General features: G+C 35.9%; 1 protein-coding gene across 1 annotated transcript; it reads left to right on the top strand.

The window, feature by feature from the left end:
* The first annotated feature begins 8,378 nt into the window (after positions 1-8,378).
* LOC149261556 (beta-glucosidase 12-like) lies at positions 8,379-11,643 on the top strand. Its single transcript, XM_089381990.1, has 13 exons — positions 8,379-8,544; positions 8,665-8,731; positions 8,959-9,017; positions 9,118-9,193; positions 9,307-9,387; positions 9,472-9,559; positions 9,634-9,886; positions 9,980-10,095; positions 10,212-10,432; positions 10,598-10,629; positions 10,750-10,852; positions 10,956-11,064; positions 11,363-11,643. Exons 1-13 carry the CDS (start codon positions 8,398-8,400, stop codon positions 11,529-11,531), a joined length of 1,521 nt encoding a protein of 506 aa, XP_089238116.1. The 5' UTR covers positions 8,379-8,397; the 3' UTR covers positions 11,532-11,643.
* The last annotated feature ends 5,010 nt before the right edge of the window (positions 11,644-16,653 follow it).

Below are 16,653 nucleotides of genomic sequence, written 5' to 3'. Positions count from 1 at the left end.
TCCATGACCATCAACCACATCTGTCGTAATCCCCACATGCTACCCCACCATGGAAGGTTGGTCCCTCCAACTCAAGCTACATACTCACTAAAACATATTGTGTCGACCTCATCATGTATTGTCATCATGTGAACTATTGTCGTGATACTCCAACACAATGCTAACACATCTTTGTACACTGCTCGAGCCCCATGATTTGTACTAATCGGGTGATCAGTCCAACTGTCACGCTCAAACCATAAGAATGCACATCCTCATGCCACCATCAGTGGTTTCTCCTAGCCTCCTGTCACAACATCAACTCGATCAAGAATCCATCTCCATCTCCATCAAAATGTAAGCCATGCCCAGGTCCATGAAGTAAACTCCATCTCGTCTGCAACATGCTTCCCATGATGTTTGGTGTCAATGTGCTGTATGAAATCAGCCGCATCTATCCCAACATCATCATCCATATATGTGTAAAATCCAACTCCTCAAAATGAAGAGATCCTCTCACCAGACCAACTCTCGATATGCCACATCTAGGTCCATGAAGCAATCTCCATCATATCTGTAATGTGCCATCCCTCAAGTCTACCAAAGAAACAAGTATACACTTGTCTCATCATCCATGTGCTACCCATGATCATAGACCAATCAGCTCCCATGTATCAAAAGTGGTTAAGTCTCGGCTCAACCCATGCCCAAGTGTTGCCACCAAGGCATCATCATCATTACAACTCCGTCACTCCAAAGTGTCTCATATTGATCCTCCACATCAAGTCACTCTCTCAAGCACACCCATACATGTACTCAAAAGTATGCACCCCATACTACATCAAAGTCCCTGACCTCAGCTCCTCAATGCCTCAGATCCTCCAAGTCCACCATAATATGAAGTCCCCAAAAGTCACAACCTCCTGTCTTCATGAGCTCCATGAATCATCTCCAATCAACACCATAGCAAGCATACATGTCTCGGCCCAAAGGTCCATGCAAGATGCCTCAGCTCTCCATGTAGTAGGAATGCTCCATAGTCTCCTCACAAATCCAACCAAGTCCATTGCCTTGTTGTACTCAAGTGCACAACATCCCATTGGCTCATAAATAAAACATCTCCATGTCACATCATCAAATTAACCTACACAACATCCCTGCCTTAGCACTCCTCATTGGATACCCATAAGTGACACCTCTACAAGTGCTCCTGCATAATGTCCCTGCATAAGACTGCCATGCTCCATGTCTCCAACTCGATGTCCATGAATCAAGTTGCCCATGTTGTCCAATTAGGTAGACCCATCACAACAATTGGTAATCCTCATCCAAGTCTGCAATCCGGTCTAGTGAACTCGGTCACCCAAACCTTATCATAATCACGTGAGTCTTTTCCACCATGGCTTCCCCATTGAAGGTTCCATTAAGACTTCCTCTTGGTCTCAGACACAAGAAGTCCACCCAAGTATCATCAAACTCAAGTGTGTGCCCTTCTCCAATCTGTCCATGAGTCATGCCGGGCACTTAGCCAATTTCTCCATATGGCTAAAGCATGACCCATTCCTCTAGAATGATCATCACATTCCTCCCTTGTCACAGGCATTTGCACCTTCTGCCATAATGTCGCAAAAAACCACAATAAGCTCTGCAACTATCAATGGTCCTTGCCTCTCCATACAAGGTCTCATCGTAGACATCCATTGTAAGACTCTCCATTGTATCAGCAAATTGACTTTTCCCTTCCCTACATATGGGCCATCTACCAAAAGTTCCAATTAAACACAAGTTTAAGTAGCACTTAGTTCATAATGAGGCTCTTCCATGTGAGTTTCCTCATCCACCAGTGTCTACAAACTGCATGATCCTGGTCCAACTTGATCAATTTCAAGTTTATCCTCCATCGTTTTCATATCTGCAACATCCTCAAACATCACGGCTTCCTCTCCCTTATCATCGCAATCTGTAGCTTTCTCCTTATCCTGAATGAAAGCTACGAACCACTCTTTCTCAAGAGTTAGCCATTCTAGCTTCTTTCGAAGCAAGTTCTACCTTATCTTCAACTCCTTGAGTTCTACACCAAACAAGTCAACTTTCCCTACAAGTCAATAGGCTTCATCTATATTCATGTCAAGATCCCTTCCTTAACAAAATCATGAAGGGAATCCCTTGTCTCAAACAAGTCCTTGCTCAATTATGCAATTCTTTGCTCCAAATCACTTGATTCTTCTAGTAGACTTCCTTCAGATTGACTTGGCCGCTATGTGTGCCCCTACCATTCTTCGAAGGTCATAATCCCTGCAAAACCCATTTTCTACAAAGTGGACATCCTCCTCGATTCTCTGAATCACCAAAGCCTGTAGAATATGAGCCTGTGATACCACCTGTCATGCCCCTACCCCGGGGGTACTCTTCCAATCGCACGATGGGGGGTGTGGCACCACCACCCACTTTATTTTTAACAATACTTGTAAGTGTGGACTACGCCTACTTTCTATAATTAGTTTATTTTTAAACTTTCCTAAGTATAACATTCACATACACAACAAAAACATTCAATTAATCATCTTCATCATTATTACCATTTACACATATGCACAACGATATTTTAATGGGAGGGGCAGCTCCTTGAAATATGATTCTTCCCGATAATAACAATATTTCACAAAATATATAGTTTTATAGTCTTTGTAGGAAACCCCAAGTTTCCTTGGTACAATATTTGTCACAACCGTGCAACTCGGCCTGCATTATTTAAACTACCCAAACCACCATTCAGAGCGCCCACCAGTTCTACCGTCTTTCGCAACTCGTTCACCGTCGCACTGTTCAGCACGTTGTTTAGCTATTCGGGTGGACACCCTCGCATGCCCTCACCCGTTTAGTCGTTCGGGCGGATGCCCTCACGCGCCCTCACCTATTCAATCGTTCGGGTAGACTCCCTTGCACGCCCTCACCTGTTCAGTCATTTGGGAAGACGCGCTCGTACGCCCTCGCCCATTCAGTAGTTCGAGCAGATGTCCTTGCACGCCCTCACCCGTTCGACTTCGCAAAATTTTGAACGCCTTCGAGCGACCTTGCCTGTTCGGTTGTTCAGGTGGACGCTCTTACACGCCCTTGCCTGAACGCCTTCGAACAATCGTTCAAATGAACGCCCTCAGACGCCCTCGCCCATTTGATCGTTCAAGCTGATGCCCTCACATGCCCTTGCCTGAAAGCCTTCGCACGACCTGCGGCTCCGTTTTCTGCATTTGCTGCGGCTCCATGCTACGACCCAAGAGTCTGCCTGCACTTCACCTAATTTCAGTCTCTCCAAGTAGCTTTCCCTTGTAGCTTGCATAAACACTTGGAAGCTTCACTTGAATGATTTTTGCCACCATCCCAATGCTTTACTTATATGGCAGTTGGCCCATCAGTTGGGGTATCGATTCACCAAGGTGACCCACCATTTCGTCCAACTCGCCCCTCCGTTGCGTCGGACCATGGTGTGGGCGGCGATGGGCAAGACCACCCCCACATATAAACTTTCCACTACCCAACACTTAGTCATTTTCACGATGACTCTTCATGTCACACTTTGGCTTGTCTCCTCCATTCGGTCAGCTCATCGCACCGTGTGGGCGCGCCCCAACTCGCCGGTTACCACCCAGCTCATCGCTTGCCTATCCAACACCCCACCGCCAAACGAACCATAACTCATGGGAATTATATTACTGATCCTGCGGGATACAATGCTCAGGAACCAAATACACTCTCTTCTTCTGACCATGATTATATATTATAAATAATTTAAAATTTTTCAACGTAAATTTTGGGTAATATTCAATGATATTGATAAGGTATGACCTTTTGGATCCGTGGATTCTAGGTTTGTATTCCTAGTATGTTTCAGTCATGGTGTGCTTTGGTTGAAGAATTCTTCATCGCTAGTTTAAGGTGAAGTATTGGAGAGGGATGCATCTCTTCTTAGCTTTTGGTTCGGTTGTGGCTATAGAGTATTGTTGTGGCCAAATGTGTTTATGAGGGTTCTCAGCTAAAGTGCTTCTTCCTGGTCATTTCAATGCATGTTGGTTTTGGCTCCCTTATATATTTTGCAATGGTAGTGTTTTGGATGTGTATTATGGGTGTTTCCTATGTGTTGTCTTTGCGTTGTCCTTATACCTTATGACATTTTCTTTGTAATTTTGATGGTGATGACAATTATTCTTGTCGTTTCGTTGGTTTCATTGGTGATATTTCTAGGGTAGTGATGATATATCCTTTGTGGTTTTTTATTTTGCTGGCACTGGGAGTTTTCTAATGTGGTGATTACATTTTGAAGTTTTTTGTACATTATGAGGGTGTTGTGCTTGGCTTGTTTTGATACTAAGCATTGGGTATTTCTTGGAAATCTTGTTTATTTTGTGGAAGTTGACTTCTGGTGATTTTGAGTTGCAAGGAGGACTATTTCTACTATGGTATGTTATTAATTGGCTTTTGGTTTTGTTGGTGCAACCTTGATCTTGCAGGTTCGCTTACTGGATTGGTATACACAATTTCTTCTTGAGGAACTTGTTGGTCTTTTCTATCACAACATTATAACTTTCTAATCAGTTTTGAGGATTTCATATGGACTTGGTCTCATTTGGTCTTATTTGTCGATTTGGGGATATGTTTAGCATATTTAAGCCTGGAAGCATAGATGGAGCCTTCTGCTCTCTGGATTTGGATGTAGTTGGGATTTTGAGTTATCTTGGTTTCATATTTTTTGGATGGATCGAAATGTCAACCTCTACAATATTTTTTGTGTCGAGAGGCACTCTACAACCAAGTATAGGGTAGGTGTGTAGTGTAATGTAAGTAGGGAAAATTTTAGGCGCTAATATTCACAGGTGGGCTAATTTTTAATGCTTTTTGCAAAAAAAAATATTCGCCAATTTCCATTTCTTCTAAACATGATTCGCCCAAACTTTGTAGTATAAAATTATTTTACCTTAAAAATTGCCAAAAACTTATAGACACTATTTTATAGTATATAATTATTTTACCCTAAAAATCGCCAAAATCTTTTAGACACTATACTTAAAATCATTAAAAAACTGACTATTTCTACAAAGATATCACTAGACATTTTAAAGTTTGCATATTAAGGAATAGTAAAAGTTGCCAAGATTTCTAAACTTTTATATAAATTTTCATCCTTCAAATTTTCCCTAAATGTAAGTATGTAAACAAATTTAAATGTTGGCTCAATTAAAAAATAATAAAAAATTGAAAGTGATATCATGGATGAGTGTAAATATTTAAGTTTTGGTTCGATTAATAATAAAAAACTAAAAGTTAAAAAGTAATATAGACGGGATGAGTGTAAACATTTAAATGCTAACTTAATTAATAATATAATGATAAAATTCAATTTGTTATATTTTGATTTTGTTATTAACTTGCGAATAGACTTTCTTATAATACCATGACCCAATAACATGGCTTATCAATACCACATGCCCAAAAACCATAACTTATTTCACAATCAAAATATTTTATAATGATATAACAAGATTTTTAAACATGGTTATTGACCCCCACCCTCACATTATCGTGGATATTATCAACTTGTAAATAGACTTTGTTACAATACCATGAGGTAATACCATGGCTTATCAAATACCAAATGCCCAAAAAACATAACTTCACAATCATAATATTTTATAACAATATGACAAGGTTCTTAACCATGGATATTCACCCCAACCATTGATATTATGAACTTGTGAATAAGATTTGTTACAATATCATGGGCCAATACCATGGAATATCAATACCACATGTCAAAAAATAATAATTTATTTCACAATCAAAACCACGGCTTATCAATACCACATGCCCAAAAAACATAATTTATTTCACAATCATAATATTTTATAACAATATGACAAGGTTCTTAACCATGGATATTCACCCCAGCCATTGATATTATGAACTTGTGAATAAGATTTGTTAAAATATCGTGGGCCAATATCAATACCACATGTCAAAAAATAATAATTTATTTTACAATCAAAATATTTTATAACAATATGACAAGATTCTTAGGCATGGATATTTTCCCCCACTTTACCATGGATATTATTAACCTATACATATACTTTGTTATAATACCATGGGTCAATATCATGGCTTATCAATACCACATGCCCAAAAACCATAAATTATTTCATAATCAATTTTTTTTATAAATATTTTATTTTAATTAAATTTTATAACATTTTTCAATTGAATCTAAAAAGAAAAAGATTATAATTACTTTTGAGATATATCTAAACCCTAGATTCTCATTATTAAAAATGAGAATACTTATATATATAAAGATGTAAAATAACAATAATAGAGGAAATATAGTGCTTGATTCTTTTAAGTTTTTCGTTATTGATGATGATGATGATGATGATGGTGGTGGTGGTGGTTAACGTCCACTGAGACCAAATTGGTCTATCAGACCTATAATTTTCTTAGTTTTTAATTATCTGGCTCCTCGTCTTTCTTGGCGAGATTGGTGTTGTAGCTCTCTTTTTTTCTTTAGTCTTCCAACTTCCTTTATCTTTCATCTCCTTCATCTCTTTGGTTCTTGGGACATTGGTGTCTTAGCTTCACGATCTATTGTGTTCATCCTTTGGAAGATAGTCGAAGAAGAAGTTTGGTCTAGGAAATCTGCTTTGTTTTATTGTATTTTCTTTGACATGATTGATCCGAAATATATGTTTAATATTTTACAACCAATTGAGTTTTTTCAATTTAGATACTTTCTTAAACACAATAGAATGAGATGGAATTTAAGAAAGAGACAAAGAGAGAAATGGGAGTAGAGGAGTGGAGAGAGAGAGGGAGGGAGATAGTGACAGCTTTAGACAAGAGAGAGAGAGAGAGAGAGAGAGAGAGAGAGAGAGAGGGAGGAGAGGGAGGTGGGAAAGAGGGAGAAAGAGGAAGGAAGAGAGAGGAGGGGGAGAGAGGAGAGAGGGAGCTAGAGGGTGAAAGAGATGGGTGGAGGAACAAAGACAAGACATAGAGAGATAGAGGTGGAGAGAGAGAGGGAGTGACAACGGAGAGATGGAGAGAGAGTGAGGGAGAGAGGAGAGGAGGGAAGACAGAGAAGAGGAGAGGAGAAAGATAGGGAGAGATAGAGATGGATGGGAGAGAGAGAGAAGGAGAGAGGAAAAGAGATAGTGACATAGTCAGAGGGAAGAGAGAGAGAGAATGATGAGGGGGAGAGATAAAGGGAGGTGGGAGAGAAAGAAAAGGAGAGGAAGGAAGAGAGAGGGGACTCAAGAGAGAAAAGGAGAGAGAGACGGAGTTAGGGGGGAAGAAATAAGGAAGAAGAAAGACGTAGAGGAAGAAAGGTGGAGAGAAAGAGAGGGATACATAGAGATGGATGGGGGAGAAGAGAGGCAAAGAGATAGTGACATAGTTGGAGAGAAGAGAGATAGAGAATTTTGAAGGGAAGAGACAAAGAGAGATAGTGACATTGTTGGAGGGAAGAGAAACAGAGAATGATGAGGGGGAGAGACAAAGGGAGGTGGGAGAGGAAGGAAGAGAGAGAGGACTCAAGAGAGAGAAGGAGAGGGAGATGGAGTTAGGGGAGGAGAGAGAAAGAGGGAAGAAGAAAGACATAGAGGGAAAAAGGTGGAGAGAGAGGGAGTGACAAGGGAGAGATGGAGAAAGAGTGACAAATAGAGAGATAGAGGGAGAAAAGTGCCCAAAAAAATAAAATCTCTCAAAGTATAAACTTTTCCTCAAATTTTGCAATAAAAAAAAAGTTCACAAAATTTGATCCCTCTCTACTCTTGATAAATCTAAAATTAATATAAATCTAAACTAGTTTTTAAATAAAATACCAATTCAATTTAAAAAAATATATATATCACAACAAAAATAAATTTTAACTAGTATCATATTTTCATTTTCTCCTCTATTTTTTTTAATCAGAGAGTAACGACGCAAACATGATCGTACAACAGTAACCCTGACCATCTAGAAGAGGATGGTAATTGACGTAAACTACCAAAAGGCATGGAAAATCACGTAACCTACCAAACATGAAAGAGCCGTAAAAAGGCAAATTACATCAGCGAAAGGCATGGTAATGGAGGTAACCCACCACACACGAAATGGTCATATCAACAAGTTATATCACCCGAACCTGGAAACCTGCCACATCCACAACGAATGGTATGCAAAGAAACTCTGACAAACATTGCACTTTCATACCAAACTCTATTAAGGAGACTTTTATGAACCTATCCAAATCACCAGGTCAATGAGGTAACATAGAAATTCACCGCACTGATAACAGTACTCACTTCATTGATCTTATCGCCTGCTTGCTATATAGCTGAAACGCCTTCCAGGAGAACTGGGCATCTCTCTTTGATAACTCAAATTACTAAGATGACAGGAATTCAAGGTGCAAGTTCATTCTGCATTTTACTTTCAATCTATTTTCTGATCATTGTAGTTGCAGCAACTTCTTCAGGAATAGGTAGAAGCAGTTTCCCAAAGGGTTTCATATTTGGTGCAGGATCTTCTGCTTATCAGGTGATTTCTGAATTACTTTCAGTCCCTGCAACTACATTCGTTCATTACATTCTGTAACGATTTGCTTGTTTGTTTTCGAGCTGAAATTCCATTCTCAGATGAATTCCAATTGTTTTACAGGTCGAAGGAGCTGCCCGCGAGGGAGGAAAAGGTCCCAGCATTTGGGATTCATTCTCTCACATTTCAGGTTTTAGTAGGTTGAATTTAGCAAATTCTAAATTTTGAGAATATTTTTTAATCTGATAGTAAAACAATTTACTCCTGATTCAAAATTCTGGAATCTGCAATCAACATAAAACTACCAGTAATACCAGTTGTTTTAATACCTAGACATCCATTTTTATGCCGTTTTTAGTATTATGAGGATGAGTTGTGTATTTTTAATTTTTTTGCTATTATTGAACGTTAATGCAGGGAAAATTGCCGATGGCAAGAATGGTGATGTTGCACTAGATCAATACCACCGCTATAAGGTTCAGATTAAAATTATAAGAATAAATGAAGCACTGAATTTTGAATTGTTTATAGGTTTTGGCCCTTGATGGGATACATTTATTTGTAATTTACATGCAGGAAGATGTTCAGCTTCTCAAATACATGGGGATGGACGTCTATCGTTTTTCTATTTCCTGGACCCGCATATTTCCCAGTAAGTTGAATCAAAAATCAGAGTGTCTGCATATATAAATAAATGTACAATGGAATTTAAGGAACCGTTGGATTCCATGACTCTTTTATTTCCATTTTTTTGGTAATTTGCAGAGGGTTCTCCGAGACATGGAGGAATCAATGAAGAGGGAATCATTCATTATAATAATCTCATTAACGAGCTGCTCAAGAATGGTATTACACAATTATTTGCTAGCCTTGGTTAGAGCTTTAATTGTCTGTCATTTCTACTCGTGGACCTGAGATTTTTTCATGCAGGTATAGAGCCTTTTGTTACACTGTTTCACTGGGACGTGCCACAAGCTCTGGAGGACGAGTATGGGGGATTTATTAGCAAAAAAATGGTGTAAGATTCACTGCCATGATGATTTTGCAGGCCTCTGAAAAAAGACTTGCTAATTCTGATATTCTTCATTCCAGGGACGACTTTGGCATATTCGCAGAAGAATGCTTTCGAGCTTTTGGAGACCGTGTTAAGTACTGGATAACTGTAAACGAACCACTGCTCTTCTCATATTTTGGCTATGATCTGGGTACTTACGCCCCCGGGCGTTGTTCGGCTGCATTTGGAAACTGCACAGCGGGAAATTCTGCAACAGAGCCTTATATTGTAAGCCACAATATACTTCTTGCACATAGCGCTGCTGTAAAAATTTACAGGACCAAGTACCAGGTGAGATTATATCTTGTTTTCAACTGACTGAGTACTAAACTTGAATATGGAGGCAGACAATTTTTTGAATGATACTTTGAAAATAAAATGCAGGGGAAGCAAAATGGTTCCATAGGCATAGCACTTGCAGTGAGCTGGGTTGTGCCATTCACAAATTCTTCTGTTGATCAACAGGCTGCCCAGAGAGAATTGGACTTCAGAATAGGATGGTATGGAATGCATTCAATGTCAAAGGGTTGATAATTTAATGATGCTAATGTCAATTTGAATCATGTATGCCTGTGTTGGGGTTCAGCTCATAATAATAATGAATTATCCATTACAGGTTTGTGGATCCATTGACATCGGGGAAGTACCCTGATACCATGAGAAATTTAGTTGGACCACGGTTACCAAACTTCACCATTGAAGAGGCAAAAGAGCTCACAGGCTCATTCGACTTTCTTGGCTATAACTACTATTCAACAGTATTTACAATCGATAATCCCAAACAACCAAATCCTATGAAGACTGACTACACTCTAGATGCGCGTACTATTGTATCATGTAAGCTTCGTATATAATTTAGTGGATATTAACCTGATTGCAGAATATTTTAGAATTCTACTGATTAAACAATTGACTATACTCTTATTTCTCAGATTTCAAAATATTTTAGAAATCTATCTATTAAAATTTTCTTGCCTCTCTGGGTCGATGTTGGTGTTACAGTTGAAATAGACGGAGTGTACATTGGCTCCGAAGTAAGCATCATTCCTTTCTGATTTCTGAAAATTGATTATGGATATAATTTTTCCTAAGTTCATGATCAGTGGACTACTCTCCAGAAAATTGATTACTGTACTGCTCCAAAACATTTGCAGGAAGGTGTGAGCGACTTCAGGTCTTACCCACCTGGATTAAGAGACTTAATTGAGTATACAAAGCGTCGCTATAACAACCCTCCCATCTACATCACAGAAACTGGTACTCAGATGTTAGGCTTCACGAGTCATTGAAAGAGAGTTCTAACTACTATCCTGTCAAAAATATGAATAGGTTGACTAAGAACCGCATTTTCTTTCTACAGGATATGCTGATTTTGACAATGGTACAACCCCGCTTGAACGAGCATTGAACGATTCCAAACGAGTGGAGTACCATTCCGACCATTTGTCTTCCCTCCTTGAAGCCATCAGGTATGTCTGTGAGTTTTTAGTTATGTAATTAAATTGAAATGGATTGTGGATTCTCGAAATTATTTTAATTTTTGATGGGATCAATTATTTAATCCATTCTATGTCAATTTATATATATATATATATATATGTATATGTGTATATGTAAAGATTATGATGTTTGAGATTATTCTGCAAAGTGGTTTGATTGAAATTTCTTATTCTTTTTCTAACTGAATTCTAAGATATTTTCAAAATCTACCATTAAATTAATATCAAGTTAAGTTCATCAGTTTGACAATTATAAATGGATTGACAGGGAAGGAGCTGATGTGCGAGGGTATCTGGTTTGGTCGTTTCTGGACAACTTTGAATGGACCAGCGGATATAATTATCGATTTGGATTATATTATGTCCATTACGAAGACAATTTAAGGCGCTATCCCAGGGCATCTGCCCATTGGTTTAAGCACATCCTCAAGTTATAACTTATGTATACTTCACATCAAGTTTCGGACCTAATCTGGGATTTAACATCCTTGATTTAACTAACACATTTGTTGAAGTCAGAGCAGTCATAAAATAAAGCTTTCACCAAAACATATCTTCACCGAACAATGGACATAATGCATTATTTTTTAGACAGCACGGACAAGTCTTTGCAGTGGGCTTCTTCTTGGATAATATGGGTGTGGACTTCTCAGCTATGTGCTAGTGAAGTTCACGGCCAACATAGTTATAAATTATAAAATATAGGATTTTAAAAAATCAGTTTAATTCAATGTTATGGTTCTTTTAGCTATAAATACACTATGATAGAAGAAAAATAAATGTTTTATTTTTTTATTTTTTAAATTAATTGGTTATTAATTTTTATTAATTGAAAATATATTTATGTTATATTTTTTTATAAATATATAAATGTTATTTAAAACATAACTTTATTGACAATCCTTACCAAAATAGGTTTATAATCATTTATTTATTTTTTAATGGTTATTAGTTTTTTTTTCCACATACATACTATTTAATGTTTATATATATATATATATAATTGTTGAATAAATTAGACTAAGCATTTTCAAGATATAATTTCATATGGATTGAAAATTATTCACTATTTTCTCATTTCTATAATTGTGTAGATATTATTTTAATAATTGTGTCATATTTTTTTTGTTGGATATTTTGTTATTAATTAATAATTAATATTATATTATAATTTTGTTCTCAATTTGTGGTTAGGCTAGAGTAGTACTGGGATGGGTGACCTCCCGAGAAGTCCTAGTGTTGCACCCTCCTCTCTTTTTTTGGGAGCATCTACATCGTCATTAACTGATACTATACTGGACAGGGAATGCCCCACATATTGCATATGGTTTGCATTTACAAAATGTAATTTTTTCTCACTGCTGAAAATTACGACTTTTTCCATAGGAAAAAAGTTTTGTTCTCAATTTGTAATTAGTTTTTTTTTTTTTCCTTCTATATGGTTCATGGACTAACTTGGAAGACTACTAGGTCTATAGAGTACACATATTTTATGGATTACAAATCATTTCTATAATTGTGTAGATATTATTTTAATAATTGTGTCATATTTTTTTTTGGATATTTTGTTATTAATTAATAATTAATATTATATTATAATTTTGTTCTCAATTTGTAATTAGTTTTTTTTCCCTTCTATATGGTTCACCGACTGACTTGGAAGACCACTAGGTCTATAAAGTACACATATTTTACGGAACACAAATATTTGTGTTAGGAAGATTACCTCTAAAGGAACATTTTTGTGTTAGGAGATTACCCCTAAGGGAACATTTTTTATTGGCTTAAGAATGTCAACTAAATTAAACTCAGGCGCTCTCAAAGTAAAAATACTTTAACAAAAAAAATATCAATAGAGCTAACCCTAGAAACTTTGTAATTAATTAATATATACAAACTCATTGCTATTATTCAATAAAACTATATTAAAATCTACTAAAATTTATTAATCAAAAAATCATGTTTCATATAATACTTCTTTATAAATATAATAAACATCTTTAACATGATAAAATATCACATCTTCTAATAAAAATAATGCATAAACATTCAACTTTATATTTAGAAAACAAAAATGAGTATAATTTTACCAAATTTCACATGTTGTTAGGTACTTTTTCTTACCTTAAATCTCACTGTCACCCTGGTAAGTATTTAGAATAGGGTATCACATCTTCTATTTAGCATAAGGTATCACATCTTCTAATAAAAATAGTGCATAAACATTTAACTTTATATTTAGAGAAAACAAAAACGAGTACAATTTCCCCAAATTTCACATGTTGTTCTATCATATAGAGGTACTTTTTCTCATCTTAAATGTCACCGTCACCATGGTAAGTATTTAGCCTGACCTATTTTTTTTGTGTGGATAATTTCTTTTATAGTTTTAGTGGTATTTTGTTTTTTATTAATTTTGTGCTAACTATGTTTTTTTTTTATCAATCAGATTGCGGGAAAAGTATTTAGCATGACATATTTTTATTTTTTTGATAATTTCTTTTATAGTTTTAGTGTTATTTTGTCTCTTTTTATTAATTTTATGTAAATTTTTGTGCTAACTATGTTTTTTTTTTTTATCAATCAGATTGCGGGAATCAATAGTTGTGTAAAATCTTATCCACGTGATTGAGGTTCAGTCTTACGGGTTACAATTTTAACTCTTATCCACGTGATTGAGGTTCAGTCTTACGGGTTACAATTTTAACTCTTAATTTTCCTATGTAAAGGCTACAATTGATTAAATATAAGAGCTATTCTTTCTTTCAAGTTCAAGGTTATATTCTTATCCAAACCCTTTCGGGATGAAAATTGCAAAAAATATTTGTATATAAGAGTACAAATTTTATTTTAAAATTTTTATAAATAAAAGATTGTATTTCCCATTTTAATAAGGTTAAAAAAAGCAAAAATAAAGTTCATTAATATCTATTCATTTTAATTTTCTTGGAAAGAATTTCAAGCTATTAAAAATAACAATATAAAATTTTAGATACAAGGTCATAATCAAACATTTTTATAACATCTATATTAAAGAGGATTTGTTTTGTGAATCCATAAGATTTGTTTTGTGAATCCATAAGCACTTTATCTTAGACTAATATCTCAAATATAACATAATTATGCTTAACTAGAGGAGTCATGTTTGGTGTAAATTTCATTAGAAAAGAATAATTGTCATATACCTTGAGGCCTTTATTGAAGGGTGGTATTTCTATCATAACACCATAACATCCATGAAGAGAGATTTCTAATTTTATAGGGTTCTATGAACATGGAAATTTAGTATGATTCCATCCACTTCTTATTATATAGGCTAAAACTTTAATAATTCATGTTATGCAAATACATCACAAAAGAAAAGAAAAGATAGATCAATGACTTGAAAATTAGCCTCTTCGAGGGGCAACCTCCTTTACATCACATAAATAAACAATTCTTGGATGATACAAATGAAAATACCTCCTTAGTATATATAGGAGTTTAAAGGGTCACAATATAATCACGACCTATGTAACAATAATAATTTAAGGGCTCAATAATAACAATAGTAGGCTTCTATGGGGAAAAACAATAAAATATGGGAGCTACATAGGGCACAACAATAACAACATGGCGGTGACACTAGTATTATATGGACCTAACATGCCCCTCTTCTTCAAAAAGGTGTTGTCCTCAATGTTTAAGGAATTAGGGATGCTTCTATATAAAATTCTCATCCTCCCATATGGAATCTTCAACTGGTAAGTTCTCCCACTTAATAAGATACTTTGAAATTGGTTGATTCCGTAGCTGTCAGATTCTTGATTCCGTGACTGCTTTCGGATCCAATATGAATTTTCCTTCCTCATTAATATCTAGCAATATTGTTTGAACTGGGAGCTTGTCACCTATAACCTTATTTAAGCATGAAACATGGAAAACTAGGTGCACTCAAAAAGATGCAGGTAGCTCCAATTTATTATCCTTCTTAGCTTGCTTGAGGGGAATTTTTTTGTATGTTTGTCACCATAAAAATACCCAATCACCTAAATCAAAACTTCTTTCAATGGTGTGTTGATATGCATGTTGTTTCATTTTATTATGTGTTAGATTTAGGTTATCCTTTAAGAGTTGGAGAACTTGTTGTTGATGTTCAATGTGATCTTCCACTACTTGAACCTTAGAATTTTCTCTCAAAGATGATATGATGGACAGTGGATGATATCCATAAAGTACTATAAGTAGGGTCATTTTTGTTGTGGTATGGAAGGAAGTGGTATACCACCATTCTTCCAGAAGTAACTACTTGACCCATTGTGTTTGTTTATCAATTACAAAGCAATGAAGATATTCTTCCAAACATTTTTTCACTATGCCAATTTGCCCATCAAATTGGGGATGATAAGATGAGATATAATCTAATTGAGTACCAAAAAAGAAAATAATTTTGTCCAAAAATTTCGAGTGAAAATGGGATCTCTGCCACTTACAATAATCTTTAGGTTTCTATGTAGCTTTTGAACTTTTTCCATAAATGCAGTAGAAGCTATACTAGCTTTGAAAGGATGAGATGGTGCACAAAAGTGTGCATACTTAGTAAGTTTATCAACTACCACCGTGATGACAGTCTTTCCTTCAGACTTGGGTGAACCTATGATAAAATCCATAGAGACCTCCTCCATGACTTTGAATGGATAAATGTTATAATAGACCTAGTTTCTTAATTGTCTCAACTTGATTTGGTTGGCAAACCAAACATTTTACCCCAAACTTCTGAATATCAGACTTAAGACCATCCCAAAAAAAATCTTGACCCTGTGGTAAGTTTTTCTAAATTCTGAGTGCCCTCCTAAAGAAAAGGTGTACAATTCTAAAAGAATCTTTGTTTGAGTTGGGAGTTCTTACATAGATATAAGTGATATTTGTACCATAATGAATCATTTTTTCAGATAAATGTATCAGATGTACTAGGATATTGCTGCAACTTTCGAGTGAGTTTCCACACCTATTTGTCATTATTCCATTCATCCCTTGCTTCAGTTATCCAATCAGGGTGGATAATAGAAATGGCATAAATAAATGCTTCCACATCCTCATCCCTTCTTGTCTACAACAACATTTTTCTTCCCTTTTGGTAGATCTTTTCAAAATCATAACCCAACATTTTTGTGACCCATTTTTCCTACTCTTCTAAAGATAATATTTGTTCCAAGAATTATTTAAGACTGTCATGATATATTTTTACCTTGAAGTGTCCTCCCATTAGGTGAGGCCACTATTTCTTTAGTGCATGTAGGATTTACAAAATTTCCTTCTCATAGATATATTTTTGTAAATACTTTCCCTTGATTGGATGACTTTCGAAAGAAATGGGTCTTCCTTATTGCATTAAAACAACACCAATCTCATTTCCCAAGGCACCACATTCCACAATAAATGTTTTTGTGAAGTCTGGTGTAGCTAATATCAGATCTTGACATGTTGCCTCTTTAAGATGTTAAAAGGCCTTAGTTGCTTATGGAGTCCAAGAAAATGCATCTTTCTTCAGTAATATTATTAGAGGTGCTACTATCTTCC

The sequence above is a fragment of the Pinus tabuliformis genome, chromosome 6, assembly GCF_031772625.1.
Source record: "Pinus tabuliformis cultivar Carrire ecotype Pingquan chromosome 6, CPIR1, whole genome shotgun sequence".
Lineage (NCBI taxonomy): Eukaryota > Viridiplantae > Streptophyta > Pinopsida > Pinales > Pinaceae > Pinus > Pinus tabuliformis.
Note: the sequence above shows the minus strand (reverse complement) of the source record. Positions and strands in the feature narration are given on the sequence as shown.

Coding starts and splice junctions, on each gene's coding strand:
- LOC149261556 (XM_089381990.1), top strand. CDS start 8,398: ATGACAGGAATTCAAGGTGCAAGTTCATTCTGCATTTTACTTTCAATC. Junction 9,560..9,633: donor TTTATTAGCAAAAAAATGGT/GTAAGATTCACT, acceptor TCTTCATTCCAG/GGACGACTTTGGCATATTCG. Junction 11,065..11,362: donor TCCCTCCTTGAAGCCATCAG/GTATGTCTGTGA, acceptor ATGGATTGACAG/GGAAGGAGCTGATGTGCGAG.